Source organism: Octopus sinensis, linkage group LG3, assembly GCF_006345805.1.
Source record: "Octopus sinensis linkage group LG3, ASM634580v1, whole genome shotgun sequence".
Taxonomy (NCBI): Eukaryota; Metazoa; Mollusca; class Cephalopoda; order Octopoda; family Octopodidae; genus Octopus; species Octopus sinensis.
Genome location: NC_042999.1, coordinates 160,316,075 through 160,334,928, shown reverse-complemented (window position 1 = coordinate 160,334,928; position 18,854 = coordinate 160,316,075). Strand labels below are relative to the sequence as shown.

General features: G+C 35.8%; 1 protein-coding gene and 1 long non-coding RNA gene across 2 annotated transcripts; both read right to left on the bottom strand.

Moving 5' to 3' along the window:
- Positions 1–388: 388 nt before the first annotated feature.
- On the bottom strand, positions 389–8,908 carry LOC118762646. Its single transcript, XR_004998411.1, has 3 exons — positions 8,897–8,908; positions 4,961–4,971; positions 389–515 (listed from the first exon to the last, which is right to left on the bottom strand). It is a non-coding gene; the product is annotated as an uncharacterized LOC118762646 (long non-coding RNA).
- A 4,804-nt stretch (positions 8,909–13,712) lies between these two features.
- Positions 13,713–17,690, bottom strand: LOC115209783 (Krueppel-like factor 12). The gene has a single exon (XM_029778307.2). The coding sequence runs from the start codon at positions 16,103–16,105 to the stop codon at positions 14,846–14,848; it is 1,260 nt and encodes a 419-aa protein (XP_029634167.1). The 5' UTR covers positions 16,106–17,690; the 3' UTR covers positions 13,713–14,845.
- Between the last annotated feature and the right edge of the window lie 1,164 nt (positions 17,691–18,854).

Below are 18,854 nucleotides of genomic sequence, written 5' to 3'. Positions count from 1 at the left end.
ATTGAATACCGTAAATCCTCGAGTGTCGTCCGCCCTTGAGTATAATACGCAGGGGATTTTTAGGGGGCTGTTCCTCTGAAAAACCTAAACCTTGTGTATAATACGCACCCCTTCTCTAACTTGAGTCAAGGAGGGCTGTATAACGTCCTTGGTTTGTAAAAATGTATACGGTAACGTTCTTTATTATTATTGTACATATAAGGCAAACGTGTAGCATTTTTGTACATTTTGTTTGCAGAAAATAAATAAATAACAGTAATAATGTTTAATAAATGTTGCTTATTGCAAGTTATGGATTATTCTTTTATGACTTCATTGCTTTCAGGCTTAGCTTAAGGTATTTTCGCGCCCGACATCACAAAATGCGTCTGAATAAACATTGCCGGACAGCAAATAGAGAGTCGGACATTGCTTAGAAAATATCATTTTAACCTCGTATATAGTACGCACTAGGGATTTTGACCTTTAAATTTGGGGGGAATAATGCGGATCATACTCGGGGATTTACGGTAAATCTGGGATCAAAGTCGTGACCATCCTGCTTTTCATATCCTGGAATACGTTGTGCAATGTTTTTTTTTGTTTTTTTTTCCTTTTTTTAAGACAGTAGAATGTGATGAAGAGATAATTGCTAATATTTATGAAATGTGCGGTGCAAAAATTTTTATTGAAATAGATTCGAATCTTAATGTGTCAATGACAAAGCGGATTTTCCACCAACGATCCCGTGATAGCAACGTCAGTGATGGAGAAATGAAAAGTGCTACTCCCTGGGCTATTTAGGCACACATGCATCAAGAATTTTGCAACTTGTGATGGCTTATTACTAGGGGTTAGGGTTAACTGGAATGGAATGGGTCATAAAATACATAATAAAAATAGGCGAAGTTAGCTGTGTCCCAACAGAGGAAGTCAAACTATTCAAGTTGTTAAATGATGTGATTAATTGTAAAGGGCTCTTAATTTCCTATTTTAAGAATGATCGTAAATTAATTACGGAGCTTTTTTCGACGCAGTGTTGTGCGAACGTAGTCAGTATTGAAAGTTTGTGATGGTGGAAAGTCAGGTGCGCCCACATGAATTTTGAAAGACAGCACCAGCTACCAGCGTACTATTACTATTCTAAGAAATTGTAGTCAGCACGTGTAGTTTTTCTGACATTTCATTCATGCAGAGTATAAATAGCAAGCTGTTCTAAAACTTTCTACGCATGAGGTGAAGGTACTATAAATTTTAAACAATGCACATACTCACCCAGCTAAACACCAACTTGTCGGTTTTGACGATAAAATAAGGTATATGTTTTTACCACCTTGTATTATCTACGATCCTACCCAATGTATCAAGGTATAATTGTAGTTTGCAAGAAATTATACCAACGAAAATATTTAAGTTTTCGTGGTGATAGAAGAGAACGCTTTTAGAAAAGACAACGAAGAAAAGCACTCACGAGAAGGCCAAGAACTACAAACTCAATGTTTGATGATTTATGAAAGCTATAGAAGTTTACCACTCCAAGTAATGCTTGGAAACCATCTAAACAGGTGAAACAGGTAGCACAAAAGACATTGTCTGAATCTGGCTAGAAGACACAGAGAGGCATACTAGATAGTGAGAGTAAACAGAAGTAATAGCAGCGATAGTAAGGCCGGTGAAGGCGACGAGCCACCATTGCCCAAAAACTCTCTGTTGTACAAGAAACATTTAATGATGTAATTTCGTACATTGACTTGCTTTAAAGGAACTCATTATCTAGGAGCAGTATCAAACAGCAAGTTCAAGAACTGAACCTCGCTTCATTCTTCAAACCAATTCTTCCCACCCTTGCTGCAGTTTGTTAAGCCTACTGATGATACTAATGACCGACTTGCTTTTGACATAGTTTCTCCTCAAACATTTCAGATGTCTTCGAGTGGATAACTCCACGAGGGTCATCATAGCTCGAATTTAGGCACAAGGCCAGCAATTTTTAAGGGCGGTGAGACTAGACAATCCCAGTATTATGCGGGTACTTTTTTCTATTGACTTCAAAAGAATGAAAGTTGAAGTGACTTCGGCGAGATTTGAACTCAGAACGCATAAACAAGGAACAAATTCTACAAAGCAATTTCCCAACGCTTTAACAAATATGCCAGTTCGTCGCTTTCATTCTACTCATAGCGACAAAGTATTACCTGTGTCCCCTCTAATATATCGAGCTTCTGTCTCCTACCGGAGGTGAATAAAATTAACTCTCCGGTATTAAATTTTTGATTTTTACTTGCTATAATTTTATAAAATAGTTATTTACGCATTTTGTGTAATTACATGATGTTTAAAGTATTTTTTGCCCTTTTCAAGCCTAGCCCGGTTTCTGTGGAGTATGTGTTGCCCCCAGCTGGACGGGACGCCAGTCCATCGCAGCGTTACTCAAGAAACAGGAAGAAAGAGTGAGAGAAAGTTGTGGCGAAAGAGTACAACAGGGGTCGCCGCCTCCTCCTGCCGGAGCTTCGTGGAGCTTTTAGGTGTTTTCGCTCAATAAACACACACAAAGCCCGGTCTGGGAATCGAAACTGCGATCCTCCGACCGCGAGTCCACTGTCCTAACCACTGGGCCATTGCGCCTCCACATTTTTTGTAACTTTATTAATGTTTATTACGTTCAATATGGAGTGTTTATATCCTGAATATCATAAATACCCACAATATTAACCCTACTTCATCGGTTAACTCGGACATTTAATTGGAATAGATGTCCACCCTAATTATTAGTACAATCCAACGATAGTTCACTGTGTTTGTGCAGGACCGGCAATAGGAAGGCAGGGGTAAACTAGAGAATTGTCAGTGGTGCCCTCTACAAAAGCTGAAGATTGTTGTTTTATGTTTCGTGTAGTATAATAATAATAATAATGAAATTATTGTATACAGTGCTCAGGTGCACCACAACTTGTCAGAGTATATGCAGTAATGTACAAATGTCTGGAAAGCGAACAATGCATGAGTCAGATACATGCTTGTGTGTGTATGGAGGGGAGAAAATCAGGTGTTGTGTTGGCGAATCTCAGAAAGCATGGAAGTTTTGAAGGATGCAGTGCTCCGACAACTAACAACTGATGCCGGCAGTTTGTTCCATGCTTCAGCAACTCTCAGCGTGAAAAAATGTTTCCTGAAGTCATAGGAGCTGTGCTGTTTTCTGACTTTGTAAATATGTCCACGGGTGTATGCCAGTCCCATCCAAAAAGCATTGAGGTCTTGAGGCTCCACCATTATCCACAATGATGTACTAAACATTCATCATAGCGATCTCCGCTCGAACGTATTCACTGGGCACTCTTTTGGCATAGGGCCCAATTTGAACATATCTGTCTAATTGGCTTAAAACCGGCGTGCGTGCGTGCGTGCGCGTGTGTATTAAATATATAAGGTATAGAATTAGCTGAGCATAGCACTGAATTTTCCGCGATTATTTATATGTACCTCGGATCCTTTCGGTTTGAACGGCAGTTTTTTAAAATAATTTCCACGTAACTAAAAAATTTTAAACTTCGTATACTGGTAGAATGTGTTTATAAAACATCTTTTCCTCTTGGCTTTATTGAGAAAATTCTTAATTTGTAAGATATTTGTTGTTTTTTTTTCTTCAATTTCTGCAAGTTCAACCAATCAATGACGTCTATTGAGTTAAAAAACATTCTGTGCCGTATGAATATGTCCCTCGTTTAAGAAACAGATTGGGTTTATTTACATTTGTGAAGAAAAAAAGATACCCTTCCCCCCACCCCTAACCTTAACCCTAAAACAGATTGAAATGCAATAGATCGATACTAGGGTCATAATTATAGGTGACAATTTCATATGACACCGCTAGAAAAAACTGCCGTTCAAACCGAAAAGATCATGTACCTCTTCATTCTGAGTTTCAGAGACTTTGATGTAGTCGCCTATTCCCTTGCCTAAAATATGTAAAACATGAAGTAATGTAAGACACCATTATTATGATGAAATTAGTACTTTCCTATTTGAAATAAATTTGACAGTTGTTGAATGAAGGCGATCAAGTGACACAGTTAACGTCCCACACACACACACACCAGATGGCAGCATATAATGGACAATAATTCTCTATTTATGCTCTTAGCAAGTTTAGCAAAGCTTATTGTTTTTTTTTTAAATTTGTATTTTAGCACAGGGAATCAAGTTTAGACAAGAAAAGAATAGGATGTGGTATAAAATTGGCCAACAATACGTTTGAACAATTCATAGATAGGAATATGTGTGCGTCTTCTTCCGTTGCTGAATAGACTTATATTGAAGTCAGAGTAATAAAACATAAAGCTTTGTGAATGAGTGGGGGATGAATTACACACGTGACAGACCACATACCCCTAGCATATTTGATATTTCAGCGTAGGCAGGGGAATGTTTGGACCGCCGAGTCAAAAAGCAAATTTTCAATCTTGTGACACCTGGCAGAAAAAAAAAAAAAAATTTAAATAGAAAAAAAAAAAATTGAACACTTTCGGTGAGATGCTTTCAAGCTCATTTTCCCTTGTGTGTGCCCCACACACACCCACTACCGTAGTTTTTAAAATTAGACGTGTCTTTAAGATAAAACTTAAAAACTGCCATCAAAGCATGCGTCTATGTTGACTCGTGTTTCAAACTTAAATGATCGTGTAGGTAAGAGATGAATCTACCGGTTTCGCAATCCAACCAGAAAACCTCTACGCCGTCATTAGGCGTACTAGAAATAACATCCATATTTTCCCTCGAATCACACTAACATCTTAAATAGGACACATATATCTAGAACTGTGGAGGCGCAATGGCCTAGTGGTTAGGGCAGCGGACTCGCGGTCGTAGGATCGCGGTTTCGATTCCCAGACCGGGCGTTGTGTGTGTTTATTGAGCGAAAACACCTAAAAGCTCCACGATGCTCCGGCAGGGGGTGGTGATCCCTGTTGTACTCTTTCGCCACTCTTTCTCTCACTCTTCTGTTGGCCTGCTCGCTTAGCCAGCGGGGTGGCGTCATTCGAAGGCTAAAACAATGCGAAGCGCATTGTGACCAGCGATGTGTAAAACATCTGATGGTCTGGTCGGTCACGTGATCACGTGATATCTAGAACTACATCATGTCTTTTCCCCTATTGTCTTCATAAAGGAGGGGATGCAACATCTATAGTGACTTTGCTCAGGGGTCTGCTTGATCATGACTAACTTGGGGCTAAGCATCAGCAATAACTACTTCGTTTGTTCCTGTTTCAGTGCAGCTGTCTCGTCTAGACAAATGTCTCACATCAAGTGATTTGTCTCTTACCCACTTAACTCTACATAATACACAAGAATTTTTGGATTTTTTCATTTTCATGGGCAGCTCGATTAATTAATTTTCTTTAACTAAACACTTTGAAACTTCGTATACTGATAGAATGTGCCATATTGAACATCATTTAGTCTTAGCGTTGTTGAGAAAAGTTTATATTTACGAAGTTATTTCACGTTAAAGTAGTAGTATTTCGGTAATTTCAACCAATCAATGACGTGTATTCAGCTGAATAAAATTACTGCTGTTGTTTGTCAACAACAACTTCCGGCGGTGTATATTTCGTTTGTCACCGTTATGACATCGTTCGTGCGTTTGTACTGGTTTTAGCTTCGGGGTTTTAGGGTTAGGGTTACAGAACAAAGTGAGAATGAAAAAAATTGGAAGGGGAGCGTTAAGGGAGGGCAAACACTTTCAAAATTCTGATGTTTGGCAATTTTCCGGAATCTCCATATCCGAAAAGCTGGGTTCTTGGCAAAAAAAAATTGTTTAAAAACAATAATTTGCGAGAAATGGGGGCGGGGACGGGAGGAGGTTTTTCCGAAAATAGTAGCTGAAAAACAACAAAAAAAAAAACACTAAAAGCAGTAGAAATGCAATATATCATAAATAACATTGGCAAACGAAATATACACCGCCGGAAGTTGTTGTTGACAGAGAACAGCAGTATTTTTATTCAGCTGAATACACGTCATTGATTGGTTGAAATTACCGAAATACGACAACTTTAACACGAAATAACTTCGTAAATAGAAACTTTTCTCAACAACGCTAAGAGTAAAAGATGTTCAATGTGGTACATTCTACCAGTATACGAAGGTTCAAAGTGTTTAGTTAAAGAAAAGTAATTAATCGAGCTGTCCATGAAAAGGAAAAGATCCGATTTTTTTATACTAGTTTTATTGACCTTTACATTTCGTCTCATTAGTTACGTTGTTTTTAAAGGAAATAAATGCTCTCTCTCTCTCTACTATCATACACAGTTCATACCCTCCTACGGTTATTTGTACACTATCCAACACTTGGTGCAAACTAGTATTGCGGTTGTAAACACACTTAGTAGTGCAGCAACGACGGTTTCAGATGAAACCAAAGTTTATGAGAGCACACGAACAGGAACCACACAATAATGACTTTGAGACGTCTTAAACTATGTCTATCTTCAGTGTTTTGACAGTTCCATGTTTTATACAATACTAGCAGTATCGCCCGGCGTTGCTCGGGTTTGTAAGGGAAATAACTATATAAGCATTTTTAGAGATGTAAAGTATAATAGCCATCTCAATATGGCTAACCACAAAGGGGGGGGGTGTTACTGTAGCTTTTTACGTTTTGAGATTTAATAATAAATTTTTAGAGAGTTACTTCCCTTATATATGCCAAAAATGCATTAAAAATGGGAAAAATTGATGGTAAATTATTTTTAAAATCGTAGACTCATCGTAGACGCGCGCTAATACCCAGAAGGGCTCGATATGAATCACGACTATGAGATACCCGGTTTTGGTTAAACTGCACCGCAAAATGTGGGAGTAGTTAGGAATCTAAATCGTAGGAGATAGACAGCACACAACCTCACTTTTATATATAAAGATGTTACACCTTCCTCCATTATAAGCTTCTGAACATCCTTAGTGAGCGAACAATTTCGTTGACCCTCTCCATCATAAATCACAGTCATTGCGTACACTGTCTAGGATCTAATAATTGATACGATTAAACGATCAATTGAGTGATTGCTTGTTTGCTTGATTGTTTGTCTGCTATTTTATTTAGATTATCAGAGTAGCTGTAATGATTTTCACCTTCCTAGAAGCTATTGAATCATTAGCTTTTTGTCGTAAACAAATGACTGCTAAAGTATTTTTCATTCTTTTGCAGGTTCGGTCATAGGGCTGCGGTCATGCTGGGGCACTGATTTCTAGAATATGTTGATTACATTGACTGCAGTATCTATTTTATCGAATAAGAAGAGATGAAAGATGTGAACCTATGGCTAAGTAAAAAAAAGTACATTAAAGTAGGTTCTCAACTGTCTTTTCCAAACCTTTTCGGTTTGAACGGCAGTTTTTAACATAATTTCTAGGTAACTAAAAAATGTTAAACTTCGTATACTGGTAGAATGTGTTTATAAAACATCTTTTTCTGTTGGCCTTATTGAGAAAATTCTATAGTTTGTAAGATATTTATTGTTTTTTTTCTTCAATTTCAACCAATCACTGACGTCTATTGAGGTAAAAAACATTCTGTGCCGTATGAATATGTCCCCCGTTTAAGAAACAGATTGGGTTTATTTACATTTGTGAATAAAAAAAGATACCCTTCTCTCCACCCCTAACCCTAAAACAGATTGAAATGCAATAGATCGATACTAGGGTCATAATTATGGGTGACAATTTCATATGACACCGCTAGAAAAAACTGCCGTTCAAACCGAAAAGATCCCGGAGATTAACTTGTGTAACGAAATATTTGTTACTTGTGATTCAAAACAGTGCTTATAGCAGTAGCCCGAGTCTAGTCAATGATACATATTTCACTTAGGAAACGGGACTGGCGAGGTTAACGTTTTGGCGATGGAGACTCCAGACAGATGGCAATTAGATACGAAGTCTGGATGTAATCGACTCAACCGTTAGTAGCATAGAGAGGTCATTGCACTCATTTCATTCACGATCAAATTGTGCCTCACGCAATTCTAGACATTTATGAGTAATTAGAAAATTTATTTAAAAAAAAAAAAAACAGGAGAAATATATTTTAAATGCTAAAAAAACACTAATCCTACTCTAACAATTATCGTCAGCGTGAAATGTGACCTATGCAAAGAGGTCCTGACCTAGAACAGTGGTAATTTGAAATTACTCGCGGAACTATCGCAATTAACATATTCATACATATTGTATATTCTCAGCAAGGAAAGTGCTACTAAAATGTTCTCCATTTATCTATTCTCTATACACTTCGTGAAAATAGTGTAAACTGAATGTTTTGAGAGGAGAGTTAGGAGATCCAGTTACCTCTTGAGTGGAAGAGATCGTGTGATTTACGTTAAAAACTTTGCAGCAATACAAATATTTAAACTGAAGAAGGGTATTTCAAAATATTTCATTTCAAAAAATATGATCGCTAATTACCTTATAGTTATCTCGAATAGTTGAGCTGGCTAAGGCGGCGAGCTGGCAGAAACGTTAGCACGCCGGGCGAAATGCTTAGCGGTATTTTGTCTGCCGTTACGTTGTGAGTTCAAATTCCGCCGAGGTCGACTTTGCCTTTCATCCTTTCGGGGTCGATAAAACTAAGTACCAGTTACGCACTGGGGTCGATGTAATCGACTTAATACCTATGTCTGTCCTTGTTTGTCCCCTCTGTGTTTAGCCCCTTGTGGGTTGTAAAGAAATAGGTCAAGACATAGTCCTAAAAGGCACAAGAAAATTTCTTACACAGATTTTGTCATATGAATAAAATATCACTTAGTCCTACAGACATAAATGACAAAAGCAAAACAAGAGGAAATCTCTCCTTCATATTACACAATATATATATATATATATATATATATATATATATATATATATTATACATACATACATTGCATAATTAAATTTCACTGAAAAAGAATTATGATGGAATTCTATTTAAGTTGTTTAACACAAACAGTGTAGAAATTTGTTAGAAAAATCGAAAAAAATGAAATAACTCGAACACGTTATTTGCTTTTAACAATTTCATCAATAAAAAAATATATCAAATTTATTACCACGTCAAGTATGCCAATCTAGCAATTGCTAACATATATAGTCATGGTATGATTCTTTAGTTCAGTGTAGGTCTGTGGTTCTGTTGTTCTAGTTTGGTTCTACAACAGATTATTTACAAAGCAATTTAGCCTGGACTTTGGAAGTAGCTATAGAAGTGCATTATCATTATTATTATTATTATTATTATTATTTACATCTTTGGCATGAATTAAGAAAAATTTTCGAATTCTTTGGGTAGGAAAAAAAATCAGACAAGAATGAACATTTTGGTAGCTGCAATAAGTTCTAATGTAGCTAGAATCATCATTTAACGCTTTCCAGCTAATGGACAGTGATAAACGTTGGAATATCTAAACAGTACTGGATACTATCCATACATACACTGAACACAAAATTTTATAATCGGTATTAACTTTTATCAGATATTCAAAATACCTTCCAAATGTAGTTCGAAATATTCAATGTTTCAGAAGTTATTTTTTAAAAAATATATTCCCTAAATATATCTCAGAATGATTTCTTTGAAACTACTCTCGAAATTAGTTCAGTCTTTGCATGTCCACGTTTGTGTGTGTGTGTGTGTGTATGTGAGTATAACATTTGCTCCCTGTGTACTTTCAGCGTTACAAAAGTGGATTATTCTTTTGTTATGAATATGAAGAATGTTTCTAGAGAGACCATTTTTACCTCCCCACCATCATATATCTTGCAGAAAGAGTTACGATCTCAAATTTTGTTATCCTCTTTTCTAATCATCTTACCTATCGATGTATCAGTCCTAATAATTTATTGCTCACCATGTAAAACAAATAATTTAAAATACTTAAAAAGAATTGATGTAAACAATTTTAAAATATAACATTTATGTAAAAAAAAAAAAATTCAAAATTGCTTCATTTAAATGCTAAACTAATTCAATTTTTACCCTTATTTTCAATTCTGTACGATTAGATTAATATCAGTTGCACTGATACTAATGATCTAATTAACATCAGTGCAATATGAAAGTATTCTATTCAGCAATATGTCCAGCACCTAAGGGATATCATGACATGTTACTCACCACAATGTTTTTTTTTTTTTTCATTTCTAGTTAAATCCACCCATTTTTATTTATTAATAACTTATGAGAAACAAACTATTTAATTTGTGAAGCTTAAGTCGTTGAATCGATAAAGCAATGAACAAAATTCCTTATAAAACCTCGTAGACTTGTCTTCCGAGGCAAATAAAATTAGTACCAGTGAAGTTCTGGAGTAGATTTAATCGATTCTATTCGCACCGCAGACTCGTTTGACCATGTACCAATGTTAATTCACATCAACTGTTATTTTAAAGTTGTTTGGAATGTGAGAAATTGAAAGCCCCAATAACAGTTTTAAATCTAAAGGAATTAACAGTTCCTCAGAAGAAAAAAAAAAACACTTGCTCCCTTTGCCTGACTCTTTCATTCTCTTACATCTGTTTGGGTTGCGCCTATGTGTGGAAATAATTATCGTGTTTTTTTCTTTCTTTTTTTTAATGCTCTGTACATTAAAATGGTAATATATAATATATATATATATATATATATATATATATATATACACACTGGACCATTAAATTCCCGTCAGAATTACCTTCGGGTAATAACACACTTTTGATAAAAATACATTTTAATATTATAATCGTAGAAAGATACTAAATAGAACGAAGCCAGTAAAGACAGAAATACCTCAAATTCTTTTCATTTATATTTAAACTATATGCTTATAAAGTACACTCGAGTGTGTAGTTCTATTCACTTATTAAACAAATAGAATAAAATATGTGATGTTAAACTAAAATGTCACCGATTCCAGCACTGACAGCAACATCAGTGACATTGACCTGACAATTTTACAAGACTGGATTCTGTTCGTCCATAAAAACTACTTTCACTTCAATTAACCACTTCTCCTAGATGGACTTACATGTAAATGGTTTAAGGCGCTTAAACTTTTTATCTCGAGGAATTCTCGAGATCAGAGACCCATAGAAGGTAATTTTAAGGCAATTAACTCTTCATCTAATGTATTCTACTAGTTGATATGCACTAGTCCGAATTGGTAAAATTCAGTTCACAAATAGCATTTTCAGTCATTTAATTAGATTTCACAGCCATTTTTCTTTCATAAATGTTTCACCGACTCGCATTAACTATGAACTATAGATAGATAGATAACCCATTCATTTTACTATTGTAGCACTGTGCCGTAATATCTGTCCACATCTTCAACTAAAACTGGCAATCCTTGATGACAAGTGAATATTCAGCAGTACGGAAAACTCATATATACCAAAGAAAACCATTTATCTACGTATTATTGAGTAGTGTCAAAGAAACACATTTCAACAATCTAAATTTTACAAACAAACAATAATCTGACCACTTACTGATTCTTTCTGAGATAGAAATGAAACACATTTACTAGAATGGATGTATTCCATAAAAGAAATGAAGTGTGTGTGTTCTAAAGATTACTGAGACAAAAGAATACTGTACTCGGTATTTCATTACATCTAGTCCATTAGATTACAGATCCAGGTTTTTAAAAAATCCAACAAAAATGAGAACCAATAGTATGCTGGTTTTCATTCAAATATATACATCCTTTGTAAAAAGAACATTATTTTGATTATATGCTTCAAAATAAAACGTTGTGAGCATTTGTAAACTGAACTATATCTTCTCACACTGAATACTTTTGATGAAGTACAACACTTCATAACATCTTCAACTGAATTCGAGTGAGATACAGAGAAAAGAGAAAGTGGTGCACAGCATTTCTGAGTGGTTAAGTTTGCTTGTCACTCACTAGGTTCCGGTTGGCAAGTGTCGTCTGCTATAGGTTCAGGCCAATCAAGAATCCTGAGCGAGATTGACAGACGGAAACTGAAAGAAAGCTTTTCGGATGGATTAAATCTTTAATTCGAAGATCCAGCCTCTGGGACAAATTGTGCAACACTGATTCTACCCGAGATTTATGTCAAAGTTGCAAATGTGGAATATTCAGCTACAGTGATTCAATAAATTAGTCGTTCTGTGAACAGCTGGAACACTTATTCACTGAAATCTATGAGGGATCCACAAAATATGTAACAAACTCAGTTGCTCAGATATGTGAGAACGTATAAGATTGCTTGCAAAGATTTGCCGAGGATATCGAAATGTTTGAGATTAAATACATTTCACATTCGTTAATATGTAACAACATACCGCCCCAGATGTATAGGGTCGTTATTTGCAAGAGAAATATGAATGGCCTACATTTATGGCTACGTCATTTACATAATATCCTTCCCTTGAAAAGTGACGTCAACGAATACCCTGCAGTAGTAAAAAGGAACAAACCAGAATGCATGTAGAAAAGAAGGATAGAACTTGTAAATAGGATGCCAAGACGTTCCCTCTATGTCTGAAGGTTGTAGACAATGGCTATCATCACTTTCGTTTCACTTGGATTATATAAATCGAAGCAAGCCTCAACACCTTTCACTTTCATAACCATTAGAGATTTGAATCCAGCAAACTAAGCAATTCGATCTTAAAATTTGCCGTGCTGTCGCCGGTTGCAATGGCAGGCAATTCTGCTTCTGTCATGATATGCGCCTAGAAGAGCCCTATTGAGAAAAGACCATGCACCTAGAAATGCCGTGTTATCTGATATCCTATTCATCTTACCTTTATCTCATACACACAGCCTACATTTAAACCAAATACTTTTGATAGATGGAACTTTCTTTTTTCTTCCACAAGAGAGAGGTGGCTGTGATGGAAGGCAATACAGAAATAATAAAGAACAAATCTAATCGTAATATCAGGCATCGAATAAGAAATTATAAAACTAAATCTACATTAGACTGTGCGGCGAAATTTCTCAGCACCAATTTTGGTTGAAAGGTTAAGTCCTACACTTAACCAACGCCAATTAAGCTTCCATTTAGCATGAAAGGTTTTGTCACTGGCAAGTGGTTGTGCTCATGCTAAAAGCAAGTGGCGATCGCAATCAAAAATAGAACGTGAGCGCCGCAGACGAAGATAACGAGCAAGCTATGTTAATTTTCTATTATTTGGAGTAGAAGACTCCAAAGTTCAGGCATTTCCCGTTGTTTAGAAACAAAATTTATCAAACTTAATACAATCTGAAATTTTGTACATGTGTCATAAAGACACAGCATGTTAAATGCATTGATATTTAGCAAAAGAAGAAAGTTTTGAGAAGCGATTGAGAGAAAGCACTACTTATATATATATATATATATATATAATATATATATATATATATATATATATATATATATAAATAATTCAAACCGGAAGTTGTCAAGTGATCACAGAAATAAACTTCCGATGTTCTAACTTCGCGACCCGATTTTCTTTCCTGACGAGTTGTAGTCATTTCACTTCCTTTAGATTGCTCGTACTCCTGTGGAAGATATGTTTTTCTCTAATATCCATGAGAAGTTAACGGCATACAACATAAATCCTTCCACCATAAATGGAGTATTGTGACTATTGTTAAAAATCAATCATAAATAGCTTTAGGAGCTTGTAAGTGACATTAACATTTGAATGAGAAGGAAAGAGTATTTTTATGTTTTATGTATTTAAGATTATTTTTTTAAAGCAAATTGGTAAAGCAATAAGAGATACTGCTATGGTGTTTGCATAAAGGGTGTTGTTTTGTTTAACTGTAGCTCTAATGAGTAATATATTGATAAAGAGGAAATATAGCTAATGTGAACAATTAGGAAAGTATATTAATTTATAATGTATGCATGTAAACTGGTTTATTTATGGGAAAGGAAAAAGAATTAAGTGTTGATATTGGCTTTCATGATCAGAGAGCTTCGTAAAAAAAGGAGGACTAAAGGGCTTAATTCATGAAATTAAATTTTAATAATAAATAGCTTGATGTACTTAAGGGAAGTATAAAATAAAAAAGCCTTAAACTGTCTCCTTTCACTGTGATCTGCAAGAGTCGCAGCAAAACTGGTATACAGTGGTAAATTTTTAAATTAGCAAATAGAATCACAACTCTGCAGCGATTGAAAAACATTTATGGTGGATCTTAAACTTAATATTACATGATAGTGGTGAGCTATGTCATTTAAAAAAAAAAAAGAAACAATTGAGGACCAAACATACATTCTGGACATGCAATTTACAATTGAAACTCCTCTTTTGCCGTTAATCACTAACATCCTATCTTTTTTCCTCTACATATATCTTAAAGTTTTGTACCCAATAAATCATTATTTTAAGTTACTACGTCTTCCGATATAGCGTATTTAAAATTTGGACAAACTTGTTTACTTGGCAGAGACAATAAATCTGGTTAGCTTAGTGTTTCTATTTAGCACAGTACTATATATATTTGAACATAAATATTGTTGCATATACTTTATACATCAAGCTAATATTCCCCGTTTACTTACTTATTCAGTGGGGTGGGGGAGTAAATGATTTTTTCCTTTTGGTTCAAAACGTTATTTTTACAAATGTCCAATTGACTAAAGTAATTTAAAACCACTTTCCATAAACCTTACTCTTAATGTCTGGACAAATCTATTTTCACTTTTCATACACAGTATGATATTAAAAAATGCTGTCAACACAGAAAAGACGACAAAAGTTTTTAAGAAGACAATTTGGCACCACATAATAATAATAATAATAATAGTAACAATAATAATAATAATAATAATAATCACAATGTAATTGACAATAATAATTAGCTATAATAATTAAATACTGTTATGACGATGCTTTTTTTCGGTGTACTTTAAGATGTTTGGAAAGGTGGTCCGAACGTGAAAATCGTTTTTCACAAAGTTTGCACTGGTAAGGTTTTATTCCTGAATGCGAACGTTTATGTCTAGCAAGTTCATCTGATCGCGAAAATCGCCATCCACAGCCTGGCCAGGTACAATCAAACGGTTTCTCACCTGTGTGACGCCGCAAATGAGCTTTCAGATGTGAACTTTTGCTATATACCTTCACACAACCATCAAATGTACAATGATATATCTTCTCCTCGTTTTTTGCCTCTTTGTTGTTACAGCCGGTCGTACGATTGGAAACTCCGTTGGAGGCACGAGAAGAGACATTTCCTGCATTATTAACCTTTGATCCACGGTTTTTTGTTGCATTGTTAGTTTTGCTTTGGTTTTTATTAGCATTTGTTATGCCGTTTTGTTCATTTTTTTTACAAGAAGTGTTTGAGGTTTTGCTGCCTTTGTTTGTGCTTATATTCGATGAGAGGATTTTAGTCAACGAGTCTGACAAATTACAGTTATTGATATCAGTGTCATCGAAGTTGAAGATTTTGTGACGTATTGCAGAGTTGAGACGTGAATTAGTTTGCCGCTTGTTACGGCTCGTCAAAATAGTGGCATTGTTGATGTTATTGTTGAGTTTATACAATTGTTGTGGAACTTGATAGTAGTGCTGGTCTTGCGGCGAGTGAAACCTTTCTGGCGTGCAACCGTCAAGGGCAGTGTGCATTAGACTCTGCAAACCAACACCAAGAACTATCAGTTCGTTGTCGGATAAAGAAAATACTTCATCAAAACTATCACAGTTGTCCAGTGAATCATTTCCGTTACTATAGCAACTGCTGCTGGTGCTGCTGTTGCTGCTGCTTGACAAGTCCATGGATAACTCTGAAGTATTAGAGGAAATATCGGAAAGACTCGAAGAAGAACTTTGGGAACCGTCTGTGTGTCCCACTAAGTGTGACGTGACGGGGGATGAACAAGGCGAACACAAGCGTGATTTAATGTTTGTAGGGGACCGTGCAGGGTCGATGGTATCAGCGAGACCTTGTGAAAACAAATACTCCAGGTAGACGTCGTCACCAAGTCCATCGCGGTTCCAACTGTTTAATGGACTGGCACAACGTAGCTCCGTCAGTGTACCAACATCATTCTCTTCTTTTGAAGAATTTAACCTCTGTAGTGTGTACTGTTCCCGAGCCAAGCTGGAGCAGAGGGGTATAAATTCTTCCATCATCATACCGCTAGATACCGGTAACAACCACCTGTCCAGTTAGCTAAACAGTATGGCAACACATAAATTTGTTAAATCGATGAAATGCAATATTTTTTTAATCAAACAATGAATGTAAATTTGTTGCTCCAGTCTTTGATATAATTAATTTGACACTTCTTTTAGTTACTCTCCACAAATGCATCCTGTATACAATATATAACAAACATTCATAATGTTGGTCAGTGAAAATACGTTAATATATTGCTATCGGTGTTTAGTTTGAATTTTCTCATAGATATGGGTCTAACTTATATTTCGGTAGAGAAAATGAGTGTGTAAGAATGGACAGGCAAAAACAGCAAACTTTAAAGAGAGAAGTGGGTAAGAACTGAAGAACAAAAATTGTTGAATAACATCTGCTCGAAATTGGTTTTGTTTTCAACAAAGCTGATAAAACAACATTGAGATAATAATCTTCATCCTTGTCTTTAACAGGTGGTTTGTTTGGGGTTTTTTTTTTTCTTTCAATAATAAGAGAAAATGGAATTAAATTCTTTCCAACTACCAAACGGCAGCGGTGTTCGCCGCACAGCTGATGTTACAGGAACTGTCGTCACAATTACTACTAGTACCAGCAGGACGGAGGTTATTTTCGTTTTTAGTTGACAAAAATTTGAAAGGGAGAGAGAGAGAGAGAGAGAAGCTGTGTATGTCACATGCACAAGAGAGTGGAAAAGATAGATGCATGCAAACGAAGAAACAAGTTGTCAAAGTTAGTTTGCGTGTGTGTAAGCGAAAGAAAGTGAATATAGATTGACAGAAAAATAAAGGATTATTGTGTTGTGTTTTAAAAACGTAAAGATATATATATATATATATAAAAAAAATTAAATGGTAAATAAGTGCTTGTTTAAAGTTTTGGAAATAGTAATTCCTTGTTTGGAAGAAGTTCACGGAAAGACTTAGTCAGGTTGATGATACTCCAGAAAAGGCTGTGTATAATAATATTCCAACGTAACAGTAATAAACATATTTCGTAGTAACACAACAGAAACGAGTCGGCTTACTTCAATTGTTGTAACAAATAAATAGAAAAAAAAAGACACTGATTTGATTTTTTTTCCCTCCCCCACAGAGTTATTTCTTCCACACTTTTGTTTCCATTCAGTATATATATTGCAGAAAGTTTTAAAGTCACTTAACGCCACTGGTATCTGTGTATATTACTTAAAGTCACTGGTTTTCGAAATAGTCACGGATGTAAATATATACATATATATATATATATATATATATATATATACACACACATATAAATCGTGTGTTCGGCTTTTTTTTTTCTTTTTTTTTTTTTTAGTGTGTGTGTTGTTGTTGACGCTTTTATTCTTGTTCCCCCGTTAGAGTGAAAGACTTAGTTTTTTTCTTATGTCAACGAGTCTGTCTCTCACAAACTTTCACTGACTGCAATATTTTTGTTTTGCTAGAGGAGTAAGTCAAGTCAGTGTATGTGTGTCGCGCAACTAGTGGCTGACTTGCTTATTGTTGGTCCCCCAGCGTCAGCGCATGGTGTCAAGTGAGTAGAGGGGAGGGGGTGTATTGAGTGGTGGTGGTGGTCGTGGTGGGGAAACTTTCACGTGAGTATGTTGACGGCCGGAAAGCTGGGGGTATTTATTCAAGACGATAAGTTAAGTGCCTCAGCAGGATCGCTGATTGGGTAGTGGCACGTAGAGAGACAAGACATGTGACAGCCGCGGCCAGGATGAACCGCAATGTGATTGCCGAGAGTCAACCTTTGAACTTGCAGCTAGGAAGAAAGAATGCAGCGCCGAAATAGAAAGTCAAGCTAAAGGTTTTAAATAGTTTTAAGAAGCTGGCCATTTCCAATGTACATTAAAATAGAAAACGAAACGAAGAGTCTCTATAAACACTCACACATATACACACTCATGCTAAACAACATGCATCACAAATTATATTAATATATTCAGTTAGCACGCCGGGCGAAATGCGTTGCCGTATTTCGTCTGCCGTTATGTTCTGAGTTCAAATTCCGCCGAGGTCGACTTTGCCTTTCATCCTTTCGGGGTCGATTAAATAAGTACCAGTTACGCACTGGGGCGATGTAATCGACTTAATCCCTTTGTCTGTCCTTGTTTGTCCTCTCTGTGTTTAGCCCCTTGTGGGCAGTAAAGAAATATATATTAATATATTCATAAATATGGAATAGCACAACCGAAGAATACGCTGAGTGGAGATCTACATCATATTTGTAAAAGAAATGCACCCACTACCTCTTCCTTTATAAATCAGAATAGACCATTTACATCGTTTCTTATACACATTTAATAAAAAATAATAATAATAATAACGAAGCAAAAACGAAAATAGTTTGAATATAATAAGATCGACGTCGTTAGAGTTCGAACCTCAGTGTTCTGAGTTTAAAAAAGTCCTCTCTCTTTCTTTATCCGCTCTCCTATCCAAAGAAAAAGAAAAGAAAATATAGAGAATAGAAAATGTTTAGAGATCGTATACAATATATACAGCCTAGAAAAGGCGTCGAGGTGGCTGAAACGTTAGCACACCGGGCGAAATGCTTCGCAGTATTTCGTCTGTCTTTACGTTCTGAGTTCAAATTCCGCCGAGGTCGACTTTGCCTTTCATCCTTTCGGGGTCGGTAAATCAAGTACCAGTTGAGTACTGAACTCGATCTAATTGACTGGCCCCCTCCCCAAAAAATTTCGGGCCTTGTGCCTAGAGTAGAAAAGTATAT

What these genes read in the sequence shown, in the direction of transcription:
- LOC115209783 (XM_029778307.2), bottom strand. Translation starts at nt 16,105, where the DNA reads ATGATGATGGAAGAATTTATACCCCTCTGCTCCAGCTTGGCTCGGGAA.